Here is a 19,291-nt window from a genome sequence, read left to right on the forward strand (position 1 = left end):
ATTAAATCCAGAGAATGAGGTTCTTAGAATTAATAAGGTAATTCAGGCACAGGTAGATATCCAGAAGGAAGGTTGAGGAATTTTGAAATAAACAGGGTACTCACAGATCCGAAGACAGGTTTTACAAACGGGCCCCAAGCAAGATCTCCCGCCGTGATTTAAAGGCTGAGAGAGAGGTCCGTAACATCAGAGGGAGTGTCAGAAAATACAACTTGGCAACTGAAGAGCTCCGGGAGCCACAGCGATGAACGGAAATCGTGACAGCACCCCCCCCCCCCCCCCCCCGCTCAATTGTTTGCCACAAAGTTTGGAATCAAGAATGTGACTGACCTCAAATTCAGGTTGTCCATGAATCAAAAGAGGTGGAGGCTTTAACATAGGTTTAGAATACCTATTAGACAACATAGGTTTTAGAAGAGACACATGGAATACAGAATGGGCCTTGAGAGTCTTGGGCAGAGCAATTCGGTAAGCAGTAGAACATACTTGACCCAGTATCCAGAAAGGACCCACATATCGTGGGCCCAATTTGGTGGAAGGCTGCTTGAGACGAAGATGACACGAAGAGACCCAAACCTTATCGCCAGGCCGATATTTGGGAGCTTTCTTCCGTCGAAGATCAGAAAAGAACTTATAATGTTTAGAAGCCTTGGAAAGAAGAAGACGTATCCTCCTCCAATGACGAGTTAACCTCCGGGCAGATAGATCAGAAGCAGGATTTTCTGTGGAAGAAGTATGAAGAGGAAATGTTCTGGGTTGAAATCCATAGGCTGCATGAAAAGGAGAGGTCTGAAGAGAGGAATTGTATCGGGCGTTATGAGCCAATTCTGCTAGTGGGAGATAACCACTCCAATTAGAATGATGATGATCCACATAGTGTCTAAGTTAAGTTTCAAGGCACTGGTTTACCCTTTTGGTCTGGCCATTAGATTCTGGATGATGTGAGGTAGACAAAGAAATCATTGTTCCAAAGTGTTTGCAGAGTGATCTCCAAAACCGGGAAACAAATTGTACCCCTCTATCTGAAACGATATCCAGAGGGAAGCCATGTAATCTCACAATGTGTGAAAGAAATAGTTCAGAAAGTCTTTTGGCAGATGGTAAACCAGGTAAAGGAATGAAGTGTGCTGTCTTAGTGAACCTGTCAACAACCACTCAAATAGTGTTGTTTCCAGCTGAAAGAGGAAGGTCTGTAATGAAATCCATGGATAAATGGGTCCAAGGCTGATGAGGAATGGGTAACTGTTGGAGCAAACCAGAAGGAAGTTGACGAGGAGTCTTATTGGTGGCACACTGTGTACACACAGACATAATCTTTAACATCCTGAGAAAGAGTAGGCCACCAGACATGTTGCTTGAGATTCCGAGCGGTGTTACTGATGCCAGGATGTCCAGAGAGAGGACTGTCATGAGCCCAATATAGAATCTTGGAACGAAGACGTTCAGGAGTAGGCCATCAGGGGGTTTGCAAGACAAAGGAAGATTCTTCTGAGCAGATTGTAAATCTTGTAACCAAGTAGTTGATAACTGGGCTAAGACCTTATGAGGTTGAAGAATGGTACCAGACTCAGGAGTTGAGGTATCTTGAAATTGTCTGGAAAGGGCGTCAGCTTTGATGTTCTTAGAACCGGGTATTTAAGACAGATGTAATGAAAACGTGAGAAGAATAAAGACCAACGTGCTTGTCTGGAATTCAGTCGTTTGGCCGTTTGAAGATATAGAAGGTTCTTATGATCGGTGAGTATAGTAAATGGTAAATAAGTACCCTCTAACCAATGCCTCCATTCGTCCAGGGCCATTTTAATGGCAAGCAACTCCTTATTGCCTACGTCATAATTTAATTCAGAAGGAGTGAATTTCTTGGAGAAGAATCCAACAGGATGAATCTTTCCTGTGTCAGGTATTCGTTGGGAAAGAACAGCCCCAGCAGCAACAGAAGAAGCATCCACTTCTAGGATGAATTGAAAATCCGGATTTGGGTGACTGAGGATAGGTGCAGAAGAGAAGGCTTCTTTGAGAGAATCGAAAGCTTTAACAGCCTCAGGAGGCCATTCTTTACAATTTTGCCCTTTCCTGGTGAGAGATGTAAGAGGTGACGTAATTGTAGCAAAACCTTTGATGAATTTCCTATAATAACTGGCGAAGCCTAGAAAATGTTGAAGAGCTTTAAGAGAGTCAGGTCTAGGCCAATCCAAAATGGCAGAAAGTTTAGTTGGATCCATCTCAAATCCTGATTCGGAGATTACATATCCCAAGAAGGGTATGGACCTTTGATGAAAAGAACATTTTTCCAGTTTAGCAAAAAGATGGTTGGTTCTTAAACGTTGAAGTACCTTCCTGACGTGATGTATATGATCTTGGTAGTTTTGAGAAAAAATCAAAATATCGTCAAGGTAAATGATGACAAAAATGTTCAAAAAATCCTGAAAAATCTCATTTACAAAGTGTTAAAAAACAGCAGGGGCATTACACAGCCCAAAAGGCATGACCAGATACTCATAGTGCCCAAATCGAGTGTTAAAGGCTGTCTTCCATTCATCACCTTTGCGCATACGGATAAGGTTGTATGCACCACGAAGATATAGCTTGGTAAATATGGTGGAACCTTGAAGATACGTGAATAATTCAGGAATAAGGGGTAAAGGATAACTGTTCTTGATGGTAATTTGATTTAGCCCTCTGTAATCGATACAAGGTCGCAGGCCGCCATCCTTCTTTCCCACAAAAAAGAATCCAGCCCCTACAGGAGAAGAGGAGGGTCGAATAAATCCTCTGGCCAGATTATCTTTGATATATTCTTCCAGAGCTACATTTTCAGGCCTTGAAAGTGGGTAAGTCTTGCCTCGAGGATAAGAAGCCCAAGGGAGGAGATCAATGGGGCAATCGAATGGACGGTGAGGAGGAAGACGTTCTGCTTCTTTCTTAGAAAAAACATTGACAAAATCTTGGTAAGGCATAGGTAAAGGACCAGAAGTGTCGGAAGTGAGAGCAATAGTGAGTGGTGACTTATTAAGTTCTTGGAGACAATTAGTATGGCATGATGACCCCCAAGAGGTGAGTTCCCCATGGGTCCAAGAAAAGGTAGGGTTATGCAATTGAAGCCAAGGGAGACCCAAGATTATGGGAAATTGAGTAGAAATAACATCAAAACATATCTTCTCACAACGAAGTACTCCGACGGAAAAAAGTATGGGTTTAGTAGCAAACTGGATGAATCCGGAACCCAAAGGATCTCCACTAACGGAAGAGACAGAAACTGAAAACTTTTTTCTTATTAAGGGAATTGTGTGAGTAGTCACAAAAGTGGAGTCAATGAACACTCCTCCTGCGCCAGAATCGATAAGAGCTTGGGTATGTATCTTGCTACCACCAATTTGAAGAGTTACTGGAACAAAGAGTTTATTATAGAGGGAATGAACTTCTTTTTGGCTTAACTTAGTTCCCTGGACAGAAGTTAAGCCCTGGCTTTTACTGACCTGGTAGGACAATCCCTTAATAAATGCCCTTTAAGCCACAGTACAAACACAGGCCAAGAGAACGTCTTCTCAAACGCTCAGTTTCTGTTAATTTTATGGTTCCTACTTCCATAGGTTCAGCCTGATCAGGAGAGGGAGAGGTAGGCGTTACTGGGTTAGAAAAACGAGGAGCCAGACGAAAAGGGGTTCGAGTTGAGGACTTCTGATTTCTTTCTCTTTCTTGTTGACGTTCCCGATATCTGGAATCGAGACAGATACAAAGATTTATCAAGGCTTCAAGGGATTCTGGAAGTTCCCGATACACCAATTCATCTTTGAGACGTTCTGAAAGTCCTTTGCGAAAAGCTGCTCTAAGAGCTCCTTGATTCCAAGTAGTTTCAGATGCAAGAGTGTGGAACTCAATGGCATATTGAGACACATGTTGACCACCCTGTCGTAGGTCTAATAGAGAGGCTTCCGCAGCGGAAGACCTTCCAGGTTTGTCGAACACGTTATAGAATACTGAGAGAAAGGCATCCACATCCTGAAGTAAAGGATCATTCTTTTCTAACAAAGGTGATACCCAAGGCTCTTCCTTTCACTAAAGAAATTAGAAATGTAATCTTAGAAGAGGGAGTAGCAAAGAGGGTAGGACTGTTACGAAAGTTAAGTCGGCATTGATTCAGAAAACCCCTACAATCTTCAGGATTCCCATCATATTTGTCTGGAAGAGGTATCCTGGGACTCAATTGTCCTTGTAATTGATTGTTGGGAATTGGAGGAGGAGATGCCTCAATAGGATTAGGATGAATAGGAGCAACCAAGCTCTGTAATAATGTAGTTATTTGATCTAGCTTAGAGTCCAAGGATTGCAAGTGGGTAGCATGAGATCCCAGTAATTGTCCCTAGTGAGCCATGGCCATGGATAATTCAGTGGGGTCCATTTATGGCCCGTTTGTATTGTCAGCCGTATAAAGTCAGCCCAGGATCTAACCCAACTGCTAGCGTGAAAAGTAGAACACACGCTAGCACACTGAGGAATATCCAGGACGTGACCCACTCAGGAAACAAAATAAGCAGGATACAAGGTTCTCCCAAAAGAAATAGTAACTCTGTATATCTTCTTGATAACTGGATTGACACACAGGATAATAGTAAAATAATGTCCCTTTAAGCAGGTTATCAGCAAACAAATGATAATTGAAAATAATGTCCCTTTAAGCAGGTTATCAGCAAACAAATGATAATTGTTCCTCTTTAGCAGGTTAGCAAGAAACAAAGTTAATGTCCCTTTAAGCAGGTTATCAGCAAACAAAAGATAAATGCTCCTTCTTTGCAGGTTTGCAACAAATAAAGATAATGTCCCTTTAAACAGGTTATCAGCAAACAAATGATACAGCACAGGTGGTAAGTTGGTGAGTAATTGTAGTTATTTAACCTGTACTCATCTAAGATACTCCTAGAAACCTGGTCTATTAGATGGTTCTGAAATCTGAATTTGGGATAATATAGCAATTACAAGAGAACCATCCAGGTAATAAAAAAACACAAAAAAAACACAAAAAAACAGAATTTATGTTTACCTGATAAATTACTTTCTCCAACGGTGTGTCCGGTCCACGGCGTCATCCTTACTTGTGGGATATTCTCCTCCCCAACAGGAAATGGCAAAGAGCCCAGCAAAGCTGGTCACATGATCCCTCCTAGGCTCCGCCTTCCCCAGTCATTCGACCGACGTAAAGGAGGAATATTTGCATAGGAGAAATCATATGATACCGTGGTGACTGTAGTCAAAGAAAATAAATTATCAGACCTGATTAAAAAACCAGGGCGGGCCGTGGACCGGACACACCGTTGGAGAAAGTAATTTATCAGGTAAACATAAATTCTGTTTTCTCCAACATAGGTGTGTCCGGTCCACGGCGTCATCCTTACTTGTGGGAACCAATACCAAAGCTTTAGGACACGGATGAAGGGAGGGAGAAAATCAGGTCACCTAGATGGAAGGCACCACGGCTTGCAAAACCTTTCTCCCAAAAATAGCCTCAGAAGAAGCAAAAGTATCAAATTTGTAAAATTTAGTAAAAGTGTGCAGTGAAGACCAAGTCGCTGCCTTACATATCTGATCAACAGAAGCCTCGTTCTTGAAGGCCCATGTGGAAGCCACGGCCCTAGTGGAATGAGCTGTGATTCTTTCAGGAGGCTGCCGTCCGGCAGTCTCGTAAGTCAATCTGATGATGCTTTTAAGCCAAAAAGAGAGAGAGGTAGAAGTTGCTTTTTGACCTCTCCTTTTACCAGAATAAACAACAAACAAGGAAGATGTTTGTCTAAAATCCTTTGTAGCATCTAAATAGAATTTTAGAGCACGAACTACATCCAAATTGTGCAACAAACGTTCCTTCTTTGAAACTGGATTCGGACACAAAGAAGGCACGACTATCTCCTGGTTAATGTTTTTGTTAGAAACAACTTTCGAAAGAAAACCAGGTTTAGTACGCAAAACCACCTTATCTGCATGGAACACCAGATAAGGAGGAGAACACTGCAGAGCAGATAATTCTGAAACTCTTCTAGCAGAAGAAATTGCAACCAAAAACAAAACTTTCCAAGATAATAACTTAATATCAACGGAATGTAAGGGTTCAAACGGAACCCCCTGAAGAACTGAAAGAACTAAATTGAGACTCCAATGAGGAGTCAAAGGTTTGTAAACAGGCTTGATTCTAACCAGAGCCTGAACAAAAGCTTGAACATCTGGCACAGCTGCCAGCTTTTTGTGAAGTAACACAGACAAAGCAGAAATCTGTCCCTTCAAAGAACTTGCAGATAATCCTTTCTCCAAACCTTCTTGAAGAAAGGATAGAATCTTAGGAATTTTTATCTTGTCCCAAGGGAATCCTTTAGATTCACACCAACAGATATATCTTTTCCATATTTTATGGTAGATTTTTCTAGTTACAGGCTTTCTGGCCTGAACAAGAGTATCAATGACAGAATCTGAGAACCCTTGCTTTGATAAAATCAAGCGTTCAATCTCCAAGCAGTCAGTTGGAGTGAGACCAGATTCGGATGTTCGAACGGACCTTGAACAAGAAGGTCCCGTCTCAAAGGTAGCTTCCATGGTGGAGCCGATGACATACAGGGAGTGCAGAATTATTAGGCAAGTTGTATTTTTGAGGATTAATTTTATTATTGAACAACAACCATGTTCTCAATGAACCCAAAAAACTCATTAATATCAAAGCTGAATAGTTTTGGAAGTAGTTTTTAGTTTGTTTTTAGTTATAGCTATTTTAGGGGGATATCTGTGTGTGCAGGTGACTATTACTGTGCATAATTATTAGGCAACTTAACAAAAAACAAATATATACCCATTTCAATTATTTATTTTTACCAGTAAAACCAATATAACATCTCAACATTCACAAATATACATTTCTGACATTCAAAAACAAAACAAAAACAAATCAGTGACCAATATAGCCACCTTTCTTTGCAAGGACACTCAAAAGCCTGCCATCCATGGATTCTGTCAGTGTTTTGATCTGTTCACCATCAACATTGCGTGCAGCAGCAACCACAGCCTCCCAGACACTGTTCAGAGAGGTGTACTGTTTTCCCTCCTTGTAAATCTCACATTTGATGATGGACCACAGGTTCTCAATGGGGTTCAGATCAGGTGAACAAGGAGGCCATGTCATTAGATTTTCTTCTTTTATACCCTTTCTTGCCAGCCACGCTGTGGAGTACTTGGATGCGTGTGATGGAGCATTGTCCTGCATGAAAATCATGTTTTTCTTGAAGGATGCAGACTTCTTCCTGTACCACTGCTTGAAAAAGGTGTCTTCCAGAAACTGGCAGTAGGACTGGGAGTTGAGCTTGACTCCATCCTCAACCCGAAGAGGCTCATCTTTGATGATACCAGCCCAAACCAGTACTCCACCTCCACCTTGCTGGCGTCTGAGTCGGACTGGTGCTCTCTGCCCTTTACCAATCCAGACACGGGCCCATCCATCTGGCCCATCAAGACTCACTCTCATTTCATCAGTCCATAAAACCTTAGAACAATCAGTCTTGAGATATTTCTTGGCCCAGTCTTGACGTTTCAGCTTGTGTGTCTTGTTCAGTGGTGGTCGTCTTTCAGCCTTTCTTACCTTGGCCATGTCTCTGAGTATTGCACACCTTGTGCTTTTGGGCACTCCAGTGATGTTGCAGCTCTGAAATATGGCCAAACTGGTGGCAAGTGGCATCTTGGCAGCTGCACGCTTGACTTTTCTCAGTTCATGGGCAGTTATTTTGCGCCTTGGTTTTTCCACACGCTTCTTGCGACCCTGTTGACTATTTTGAATGAAACGCTTGATTGTTCGATGATCACGCTTCAGAAGCTTTGCAATTTTAAGAGTGCTGCATCCCTCTGCAAGATATCTCACTATTTTTTACTTTTCTGAGCCTGTCAAGTCCTTCTTTTGACCCATTTTGCCAAAGGAAAGGAAGTTGCCTAATAATTATGCACACCTGATATAGAGTGTTGATGTCATTAGACCACACCCCTTCTCATTACAGAGATGCACATCACCTAATATGCTTAATTGGTAGTAGGCTTTCGAGCCTATACAGCTTGGAGTAAGACAACATGCATAAACAGGATGATGTGGTCAAAATACTCATTTGCCTAATAATTCTGCACTCCCTGTATTCACCAGGTCTGCATACCAAGTCCTGCGTGGCCACGCAGGAGCTATCAAGATCACCGATGCCCTCTCCTGATTGATCCTGGCTACCAGCCTGGGGATGAGAGGAAACGGTGGGAATACATACGCTAGTTTGAAGGTCCAAGGTGCTACTAGTGCATCTACTAGAGTCGCCTTGGGATCCCTGGATCTGGACCCGTAACAAGGAACCTTGAAGTTCTGACGAGAGGCCATCAGATCCATGTCTGGAATGCCCCACAACTGAGTAATTTGGGCAAAGATTTCCGGATGGAGTTCCCACTCCCCCGGATGAAATGACTGACGACTCAGAAAATGCGCTTCCCAATTTTCCACTCCTGGGATGTGGATTGCAGACAAGTGGCAGGAGTGAGTCTCCGCCCATTGAATGATTTTGGTCACTTCTTCCATCGCCAGGGAACTCCTTGTTCCCCCCTGATGGTTGATGTACGCAACAGTCGTCATGTTGTCCGATTGAAACCGTATGAATTTGGCCTTTGCTAGCTGAGGCCAAGCCTTGAGAGCATTGAATATCGCTCTTAGTTCCAGAATATTTATCGGGAGAAGAGATTCTTCCCGAGACCAAAGGCCCTGAGCTTTCAGGAGTCCCCAGACCGCGCCCCAGCCCACCAGACTGGCGTCGGTCGTGACAATGACCCACTCTGGTCTGCGGAAGCTCATCCCCTGTGACAGGTTGTCCAGGGACAGCCACCAACGGAGTGAATCTCTGGTCCTCTGATCTACTTGGATCGTCGGAGACAAGTCTGTATAATCCCCATTCCACTGACTGAGCATGCACAGTTGTAATGGTCTCAGATGAATTCGCGCAAAAGGAACTATGTCCATTGCCGCGACCATCAAACCTATTACTTCCATGCACTGCGCTATGGAAGGAAGAGGAACAGAATGAAGTACTTGACAAGAGTTTAGAAGTTTTGATTTTCTGGCCTCTGTCAGAAAAATCCTCATTTCTAAGGAGTCTATAATTGTTCCCAAGAAGGGAACTCTTGTTGACGGAGATAGAGAACTTTTTTCTACGTTCACTTTCCACCCGTGAGATCTGAGAAAGGCCAGGACGATGTCCGTGTGAGCCTTTGCTTGTGGAAGGGACGACGCTTGAATCAGAATGTCGTCCAAGTAAGGTACTACTGCAATGCCCCTTGGTCTTAGCACCGCTAGAAGGGACCCCAGTACCTTTGTGAAAATTCTTGGAGCAGTGGCTAATCCGAACGGAAGTGCCACAAACTGGTAATGCTTGTCCAGAAAGGCGAACCTTAGGAACCGATGATGTTCCTTGTGGATAGGAATATGTAGATACGCATCCTTTAAATCCACCGTGGTCATGAATTGACCTTCCTGGATGGAAGGAAGAATTGTTCGAATGGCTTCCATTTTGAACGATGGAACCTTGAGAAACTTGTTTAGGATCTTGAGATCTAAGATTGGTCTGAATGTTCCCTCTTTTTTGGGAACTATGAACAGATTGGAGTAGAACCCCATCCCTTGTTCTCCTAATGGAACAGGATGAATCACTCCCATTTTTAACAGGTCTTCTACACAATGCAAGAATGCCTGTTTTTTTATGTGGTCTGAAGACAATTGAGACCTGTGGAACCTCCCCCTTGGGGGAAGCCCCTTGAATTCCAGAAGATAACCTTGGGAGACTATTTCCAGCGCCCAAGGATCCAGAACATCTCTTGCCCAAGCCTGAGCGAAGAGAGAGAGTCTGCCCCCCACCAGATCCGGTCCCGGATCGGGGGCCAACATCTCATGCTGTCTTGGTAGCAGTGGCAGGTTTCTTGGCCTGCTTACCTTTGTTCCAGCCTTGCATTGGCCTCCAGGCTGGCTTGGCTTGAGAAGTATTACCCTCTTGCTTAGAGGATGTAGCACTTGGGGCTGGTCCGTTTCTGCGAAAGGGACGAAAATTTGGTTTATTTTTAGCCTTGAAAGACCTATCCTGAGGAAGGGCGTGGCCCTTACCCCCAGTGATATCAGAAATAATCTCTTTCAAGTCAGGGCCAAACAGCGTTTTCACCTTGAAAGGAATGTTAAGCAATTTGTTCTTGGAAGACGCATCCGCTGACCAAGATTTTAGCCAAAGCGCTCTGCGCGCCACAATAGCAAACCCAGAATTTTTCGCCGCTAATCTAGCCAATTGCAAAGTGGCGTCTAAGGTGAAAGAGTTAGCCAATTTGAGAGCATGAATTCTGTCCAAAATCTCCTCATAAGAAGAATCTTTATTGAGCGCCTTTTCTAGTTCATCGAACCAGAAACACGCTGCTGTAGTGACAGGAACAATGCATGAAATTGGTTGTAGAAGGTAACCTTGCTGAACAAACATCTTTTTAAGCAAACCCTCTAATTTTTTATCCATAGGATCTTTGAAAGCACAACTATCTTCTATGGGTATAGTGGTGCGTTTGTTTAGAGTAGAAACCGCCCCCTCGACCTTGGGGACCGTCTGCCATAAGTCCTTTCTGGGGTCGACCATAGGAAACAATTTCTTGAATATAGGGGGAGGGACGAAAGGTATGCCGGGCCTTTCCCATTCTTTGTTTACAATATCCGCCACCCGCTTGGGTATAGGAAAAGCTTCGGGGGGCCCCGGGACCTCTAGGAACTTGTCCATCTTACATAATTTCTCTGGAATGACCAAATTCTCACAATCATCCAGAGTAGATAACACCTCCTTAAGCAGAGCGCGGAGATGTTCCAATTTAAATTTGAATGTAATCACATCAGGTTCAGCTTGTTGAGAAATTTTCCCTGAATCTGAAATTTCTCCCTCAGACAAAACCTCCCTGGCCCCCTCAGACTGGTGTAGGGGCACTTCAGAACCAATATCATCAGCGTCCTCATGCTCTTCCGTATTTTCTAAAACAGAGCAGTCGCGCTTTCGCTGATAAGTGGGCATTTTGGCTAAAATGTTTTTGATTGAATTATCCATTACAGCCGTTAATTGTTGCATAGTAAGGAGTATTGGCGCACTAGATGTACTAGGGGCCTCCTGTGTGGGCAAGACTGGCGTAGACGAAGGAGGGGATGATGCAGTACCATGCTTACTCCCCTCACTTGAGGAATCATTTTGGGCATCATTTTCTCTAAATTTTGTGTCACATAAATCACATCTATTTAAATGAGAAGGAACCTTGGCTTCCCCAATACAGAACACAGTCTATCTGGTAGTTCAGACATGTTAAACAGGCATAAACTTGATAACAAAGTACAAAAAACGTTTTAAAATAAAACCGTTACTGTCACTTTAAATTTTAAACTGAACACACTTTATTACTGCAAATGTGAGAAAGTATGAAGGAATTGTTCAAAATTCACCAAAATTTCACCACAGTGTCTTAAAGCCTTAAAAGTATTGCACACCAAATTTGAAAGCTTTAACTCTTAAAATAACGGAACCGGAGCCGTTTTTATATTTAACCCCTATACAGTCCCTGGTATCTGCTTTGCTGAGACCCAACCAAGCCCAAAGGGGAATACGATACCAAATGACGCCTTCAGAAAGCCTTTTCTATGTATCAGAGCTCCTCACACATGCATCTGCATGTCATGCTTCCCAAAAACAAGTGCGCAATAGAGGCGCGAAAATGAGGCTCTGCCTATGATTAGGGAAAGCCCCTAGAGAATAAGGTGTCCAATACAGTGCCTGCCGGTTATTTTACATAATTCCCAAGAATAAAATAATTCCTCAAAGCTATGAAGTATTAAAAATGCTTATATATCAATCGTTTTAGCCCAGAAAATGTCTACCAGTCTTAAAAGCCCTTGTGAAGCCCTTTATTCTTATGTAATAAAAATGGCTTACCGGATCCCATAGGGAAAATGACAGCTTCCAGCAATACATCGTCTTGTTAGAAATGTGTCATACCTCAAGCAGCAAAAGTCTGCTCACTGTTTCCCCCAACTGAAGTTAATTCCTCTCAACAGTCCTGTGTGGAAACAGCCATCGATTTTAGTAACGGTTGCTAAAATCATTTTCCTCTTACAAACAGAAATCTTCATCACTTTTCTGTTTCAGAGTAAATAGTACATACCAGCACTATTTTAAAATAACAAACTCTTGATTGAAGAATAAAAACTACAGTTAAACACCAAAAAACTCTAAGCCATCTCCGTGGAGATGTTGCCTGTACAACGGCAAAGAGAATGACTGGGGAAGGCGGAGCCTAGGAGGGATCATGTGACCAGCTTTGCTGGGCTCTTTGCCATTTCCTGTTGGGGAGGAGAATATCCCACAAGTAAGGATGACGCCGTGGACCGGACACACCTATGTTGGAGAAAACACAACAATTCCACGTGTGGACAGGAAAGTGTTGTTAAGCCCACTAAGAACTAGGTTGCAGTTGTGAGGGTGCAAGACAATAAGTGAGAATGAATGGCAAGTGCCATGTGCGTGTGTATACAAGAATTACCAGCTAGCACAAAGTAGGTTACTGCTGTTATTGAGTCTATCTAGTCTTTCAACAAAAGGATGCAAAAAAAGCAAAGTCAATTTAATAGAAGTATTTAAAGGGATACTGAACCCAAATTTTTTCTTTCGTGATTCAGATAGAGCATGCAATTTTAAGCAACTTTCTAATTTACTACTATTATCAAATTGTATTCATTCTCTTGGTAACTTTATTTAAAATGCAAAAATGTAAGTTTAGATGCCGGCCCATTTTTGGTGAACAACCTGGGTTGTTCTTGCTGATTGGTTGATAAATTCATCCACCAAAAAATAAGTGCTTTCCATGGTCCTGAACCAAACAAATAGCTTAGATGCCTTCTTTTTCAAATAAAGGAAGCAAGAGAACGTAGAAAAATTGATAATAGGAGTAAATTATAAAGTTGCTTAAAATTGCATGCTCTATCTGAATCACGAAAGAAAAAATTTGGGTTCAGTGTCCCTTTAAGTCTCTTAAAGTGACATAATAATCCAAAAATGACATGCTCTAATCTGAAATTTTACAACCATCGACCCTCCTCTACTGTGTTTAACCTCTACAAAGAGGATAAACACAAAGTAGAAGTGCTGCTCAGGACCCACGGTGCACTGCTGGTCCCAAGTGGAACATGCCGCTAATCTAATTTGCAACGCTAGTTGCACATCTGAGTCATGGGACTGGCACTGCTGATTGGATCAGTGGCGGGTTCAGTTCGGGACCAAAAGTGCACCGTGGGTATTGAATGACACTTCTACTGTGTGTTTAACCCCTCTCTACAGAAGAGCAAGGTCGATAGTCGTAAAATGAAATGCTATAACAGATTAGAGCATGTCCTTTTTGGACTGTTATAGCCCTTTAATATTGCATGGTCTGTCTAAGTCATGCAAGTTTATATACGCCTTTCATGTCCCCTTAACATTTTGTAGAAATGCTATGTAACTGGAAGCGGCATAATTTTCAGTTACATAAACATATGGTTTTGTGTGAGGATAATTTGGATGTTACTATAATTTGCCATTGTAGTTGCAGTAGAAATATTAGTTTTTCAAACTGTGATCTAAAAGAAATGCACACTTACTTCATCCCCAGCTCCTCTACAAATACTACAACTGGTCCATTCTCTGCACCAACTTCTTGAATATGGGCATTAAAAAACTTTCCACCTGGCTGTAAGCGAACCTAGGGGACAAAAGGGACTTGATGAAAAGAGCTAAACTGCTCCAAATGACAGGTATGGCAAACATACAAATAAAGCAGACAGCAGCACTTCAAAAACAGAATTTATGTTTACCTGATAAATTACTTTCTCCAACGGTGTGTCCGGTCCACGGCGTCATCCTTACTTGTGGGATATTCTCTTCCCCAACAGGAAATGGCAAAGAGCCCAGCAAAGCTGGTCACATGATCCCTCCTAGGCTCCGCCTACCCCAGTCATTCGACCGACGTTAAGGAGGAATATTTGCATAGGAGAAACCATATGTTACCGTGGTGACTGTAGTTAAAGAAAATAAATCATCAGACCTGATTAAAAAAACCAGGGCGGGCCGTGGACCGGACACACCGTTGGAGAAAGTAATTTATCAGGTAAACATAAATTCTGTTTTCTCCAACATAGGTGTGTCCGGTCCACGGCGTCATCCTTACTTGTGGGAACCAATACCAAAGCTTTAGGACACGGATGAAGGGAGGGAGCAAATCAGGTCACCTAAATGGAAGGCACCACGGCTTGCAAAACCTTTCTCCCAAAAATAGCCTCAGAAGAAGCAAAAGTATCAAATTTGTAAAATTTAGAAAAAGTGTGCAGTGAAGACCAAGTCGCTGCCTTACATATCTGATCAACAGAAGCCTCGTTCTTGAAGGCCCATGTGGAAGCCACAGCCCTAGTGGAGTGAGCTGTGATTCTTTCAGGAGACTGCCGTCCGGCAGTCTCATAAGCCAATCGGATAATGCTTTAAATCCAGAAGGAGAGAGAGGTAGAAGTTGCTTTTTGACCTCTCCGTTTACCAGAATAAACAACAAACAAAGACAAAGTTTGTCTGAAATCCTTAGTAGCTGCTAAGTAAAATTTGAGAGCACGAACTACATCAAAGTTGTGCAACAAACGTTCCTTCTTTGAAACTGGATTAGGACACAAAGAAGGCACAACTATCTCCTGGTTAATGTTTTTGTTAGAAACAACTTTTGGAAGAAAACCAGGTTTAGTACGCAAAACCACCTTATCTGCATGGAACACCAGATAAGGAGAAGAACACTGCAGAGCAGATAATTCTGAAACTCTTCTAGCAGAAGAAATTGCAACCAAAAACAAAACTTTCCAAGATAATAACTTAATATCAACGGAATGTAAGGGTTCAAACGGAACCCCCTGAAGAACTGAAAGAACTAGGTTGAGACTCCAAGGAGGAGTCAAAATTTTGTAAACAGGCTTGATTCTAACCAGAGCCTGAACAAAGGCTAGAACATCTGGCACAGCTGCCAGCTTTTTGTGAAGTAACACAGACAAGGCAGAAATCTGTCCCATCAAGGAACTTGCAGATAATCCTTTTTCCAATCCTTCTCGAAGGAAGGATAGACTCTTAGGAATCTTAACCTTGTCCCAAGGGAATCCTGCAGATTCACACCAACAGATATACCAAATAATGTGGTAATTTTTCTGGTTACAGGCTTTCAGGCCTGAACAAGAGTATTAATAACAGAATCTGAGAACCCTCGCTTTGATAAGATCAAGCGTTCAATCTCCAAGCAGTCAGCTGGAGTGGGTCGAACGGACCTAGAACAAGAAGGTCTCGTCTCAAAGGTAGCTTCCATGGTGGAGCCGATGACATATTCACCAGATCTGCATACCAAGTCCTGCGTGGCCACGCAGGAGCTATCAAAATCACCGACGCCCTCTCCTGATTGATCCTGGCTACCAGCCTGGGGATGAGAGGAAACGGCGGGAACACATAAGCTAGTTTGAAGGTCCAAGGTGCTACTAGTGCATCCACTAGAGCCGCCTTGGGATCCCTGGATCTGTACCCGTAGTAAGGAACTCTGAAGTTCTGACGAGAGGCCATCAGATCCATGTCTGGAATGCCCCACGGTTGAGTGACTTGGGCAAAGATTTCCGGATGGAGTTCCCACTCCCCCGGATGCAATGTCTGACGATTCAGAAAATCCGCTTCCCAATTTTCCACTCCTGGGATGTGGATAGCAGACAGGTGGCAGGAGTGAGACTCCGCCCATAGAATGATTTTGGTCACTTCTTCCATCGCTAGGGAACTCCTTGTTCCCCCCTGATGGTTGATGTATGAACTTGGCCCTCGCTAACTGAGGCCAAGCTTTGAGAGCATTGAATATCGCTCTCAGTTCCAGAATATTTATCGGTAGAAGAGAGTCTACCCGAGACCAAAGACCCTGAGCTTTCAGGGATCCCCAGACCGCGCCCCAGCCCATCAGACTGGCGTCGGTCGTGACAATGACCCACTCTGGTCTGCGGAAGGTCATCCCTTGTGACAGATTGTCCAGGGACAGCCACCAACGGAAAGAGTCTCTGGTCCTCTGATTTACTTGTATCTTCGGAGACAAGTCTGAATAGTCCCCATTCCACTGACTGAGCATGAACAGTTGTAATGGTCTTAGATGAATGCGCACAAAAGGAACTATGTCCATTGCCGCTACCATCAAACCTATCACTTCCATGCACTGCGCTATGGAAGGAAGAGGAACGGAATGAAGTATCCGACAAGAGTCTAGAAGTTTTGTTTTTCTGGCTTCTGTCAGAAAAATCCTCATTTCTAAGGAGTCTATTATAGTTCCCAAGAAGGGAACCCTCGTTGACGGAGATAGAGAACTCTTTTCCACGTTCACTTTCCATCCGTGAGATCTGAGAAAGGCCAGGACAATGTCCGTGTGAGCCTTTACTTGAGGAAGGGACGACGCTCGAATCAGAATGTCGTCCAAGTAAGGTACTACAGCAATGCCCCTTGGTCTTAGCACCGCCAGAAGGGACCCTAGTACCTATGAGAAAATCCTAGGAGCAGTGGCTAATCCGAAAGAAAACGCCACGAACTGGAAATGCTTGTCCAGGAATGCAAACCTTAGGAACCGATGATGTTCCTTGTGGATAGGAATATGTAGATACGCATCCTTGAAATCCACCTTGGTCATGAATTGACCTTCCTGGATGGAAGGAAGAAGTGTTCGAATGGTTTCCATCTTGAACGATGGAACCTTGAGAAACTTGTTCAAGATCTTGAGATCTAAGATTGGTCTGAACGTTCCCTCTTTTTTGGGAACTATGAACAGATTGGAGTAGAACCCCATCCCTTGTTCTCCTAATGGAACAGGATGAATCACTCCCATTTTTAGCAGGTCTTCTACCCAATGTAAGAATGCCTGTCTTCTTATGTGGTCTGAAGACAACTGAGACCTGTGGAACCTCCCCCTTGGAGGAAGCCCCTTGAACTCCAGAGAATAACCTTGGGAGACTATTTCTAGCGCCCAAGGATCCAGAACATCTCTTGCCCCAGCCTGAGCGAAGAGAGAGAGTCTGCCCCCCACCAGATCCGGTCCCGGATCGGGGGCCCGCATTTCATGCTGTCTTGGTAGCAGTGGCAGGTTTCCTGGCCTGCTTTCCTTTGTTCCAGCCTTGCATAGGTCTCCAGGCTGGATTGGCTTGAGAAGTATTACCTTCCTGCTTAGAGGACGTAGCCCTTGGGGCTGATCCGTTTCTGCGAAAGGGACGAAACTTAGGTTTATTTTTGGTCTTGAAAAGACCTATCCTGAGGAAGGGCGTGGCCCTTGCCCCCAGTGATATCAGAGATAATCTCTTTCAAGTCAGGGCCAAAGAGTGTTTTCCCCTTGAAAGGAATGTCAAGCAATTTGTTCTTGGAAGAAGCATCCGCTGCCCAAGATTTTAACCAAAGCGCTCTGCGCCACAATAGCAAACCCAGAATTTTTTCGCCGCTAACCTAGCCAATTGCAAGGTGGCGTCTAGGGTGAAAGAATTAGCCAATTAAGAGCACGAATTCTGTCACGAATTCTGTCCATAATCTCCTCATAAGAAGAAGAATTACTAATAATCGCCTTTCCTAGCTCATCAAACTAGAAACACGCGGCTGCAGTGACAGGGACAATGCATGCAATTGGTTGTAGAAGGGAACCTTGCTGAACAAACATCTTTAGCAGACCTTCTAATTTTTTATCCATAGGATCTTGGAAAGCACAACTATCTTCTATGGGTATAGTGGCGCGCTTGTGTAGAGTAGAAACCGCCCCCTCGACCTTGGGGACTGTCTGCCATCAGTCCTTTCTGGGGTCGACTATAGGAAAACAATTTTATAAATATGGGGGGAGGTACTAAAGGTATACCGGGCCTGTCCCATTCTTTACTAACAATGTACGCCACCCGCTTGGATATAGGAAAAGCTTCGGGGGGCCCCGGGGCCTCTAAGAACTTTTCCATTTTACATAGTGGTTCTGGAATGACCAGATAATCACAATCATCCAAATTGGATAACACCTCCTTAAGCAGAGCGCGGAGATGTTCCAACTTAAATTTAAAAGTAATCACATCAGGTTCAGCTTGTTGAGAAATGTTTCCTGAATCTGAAATTTCTCCCTCAGACAAAACCTCCCTGGCCCCCTCAGACTGGTGTAGGGGCCCTTCAGAAACCAGAATTTTTCTAAAACAGAGCAGTCGCGCTTTCGCTGATAAGCGGGCATATTGGCTAAAATGTTTTTGATAGAATTATCCATTACAGCCGTTAAATGTTGCATAGTAAGGAGTATTGGCGCACTAGATGTACTAGGGGCCTCCTGTATGGGCAAGACTGGTGTAGACGAAGGAGGGGATGATGCAGTACCATGCTTACTCCCCTCACTTGAGGAATCATCTTGGGCATCATTTTTACTAAAAAAAATTTTATGACATAAAATACATATAGTTAAATGAGAAGGAACCTTGGTTTCCCCACAGTCAGAACACAATCTATCTGGTAGTTCAGACATGTTAAACAGGCATAAACTTGATAACAAAGCACAAAAAACGTTTTAAAATAAAACCGTTACTGTCACTTTAAATTTTAAACTAAACACACTTTATTACTGCAATTGCGAAAAAGTATGAAGGAATTGTTCAAAATTCACCACAGTGTCTTAAAGCCTTAAAAGTATTGCACACCAAATTTGGAAGCTTTAACCCTTAAAATAACGGAACCGGAGCCGTTTTTATATTTAACCCCTTTACAGTCCCTGGAATCTGCTTTGCTGAGACCCAACCAAGCCCAAAGGGGAATACGATACCAAATGATGCCTTCAGAAAGACTTTTCTATGTATCAGAGCTCCACACACATGCAGCTGCATGCCATGCTGTCCTCAAAAACAAGTGCGCCATACCGGCGCGAAAATGAGGCTCTGACTATGATTAGGGAAAGCCCCTAAAGAATAAGGTGTCAAAAACAGTGCCTGCCGATATAATCATATCAAAATACCCAGAATAAATGATTCCTCAAGGCTAAATATGTGATAATAATGAATCGATTTAGCCCAGAAAAAGTCTACAGTCTTAATAAGCCCTTGTGAAGCCCTTATTTACTATCTTAATAAACATGGCTTACCGGATCCCATAGGGAAAATGACAGCTTCCAGCATTACATCGTCTTGTTAGAATGTGTCATACCTCAAGCAGTAAGAGACTGCACA

At 43.2% G+C, this 19,291-nt stretch overlaps 1 protein-coding gene across 1 annotated transcript in view; it reads right to left on the bottom strand.

The window, feature by feature from the left end:
- The window catches only part of OTUD4 (OTU deubiquitinase 4), a 660,142-nt gene that overhangs the window by 332,646 nt on the left and 308,205 nt on the right, over nucleotides 1-19,291 (bottom strand). Inside the window, exon 11 of the mRNA XM_053700214.1 lies at nucleotides 13,685-13,785. Within this exon, the coding sequence (XP_053556189.1) occupies nucleotides 13,685-13,785 (101 nt within the window). The remainder of the gene's footprint in view (nucleotides 1-13,684; nucleotides 13,786-19,291) is intronic.

This window comes from Bombina bombina, chromosome 2 (genome assembly GCF_027579735.1).
Source record: "Bombina bombina isolate aBomBom1 chromosome 2, aBomBom1.pri, whole genome shotgun sequence".
NCBI lineage: Eukaryota > Metazoa > Chordata > Amphibia > Anura > Bombinatoridae > Bombina > Bombina bombina.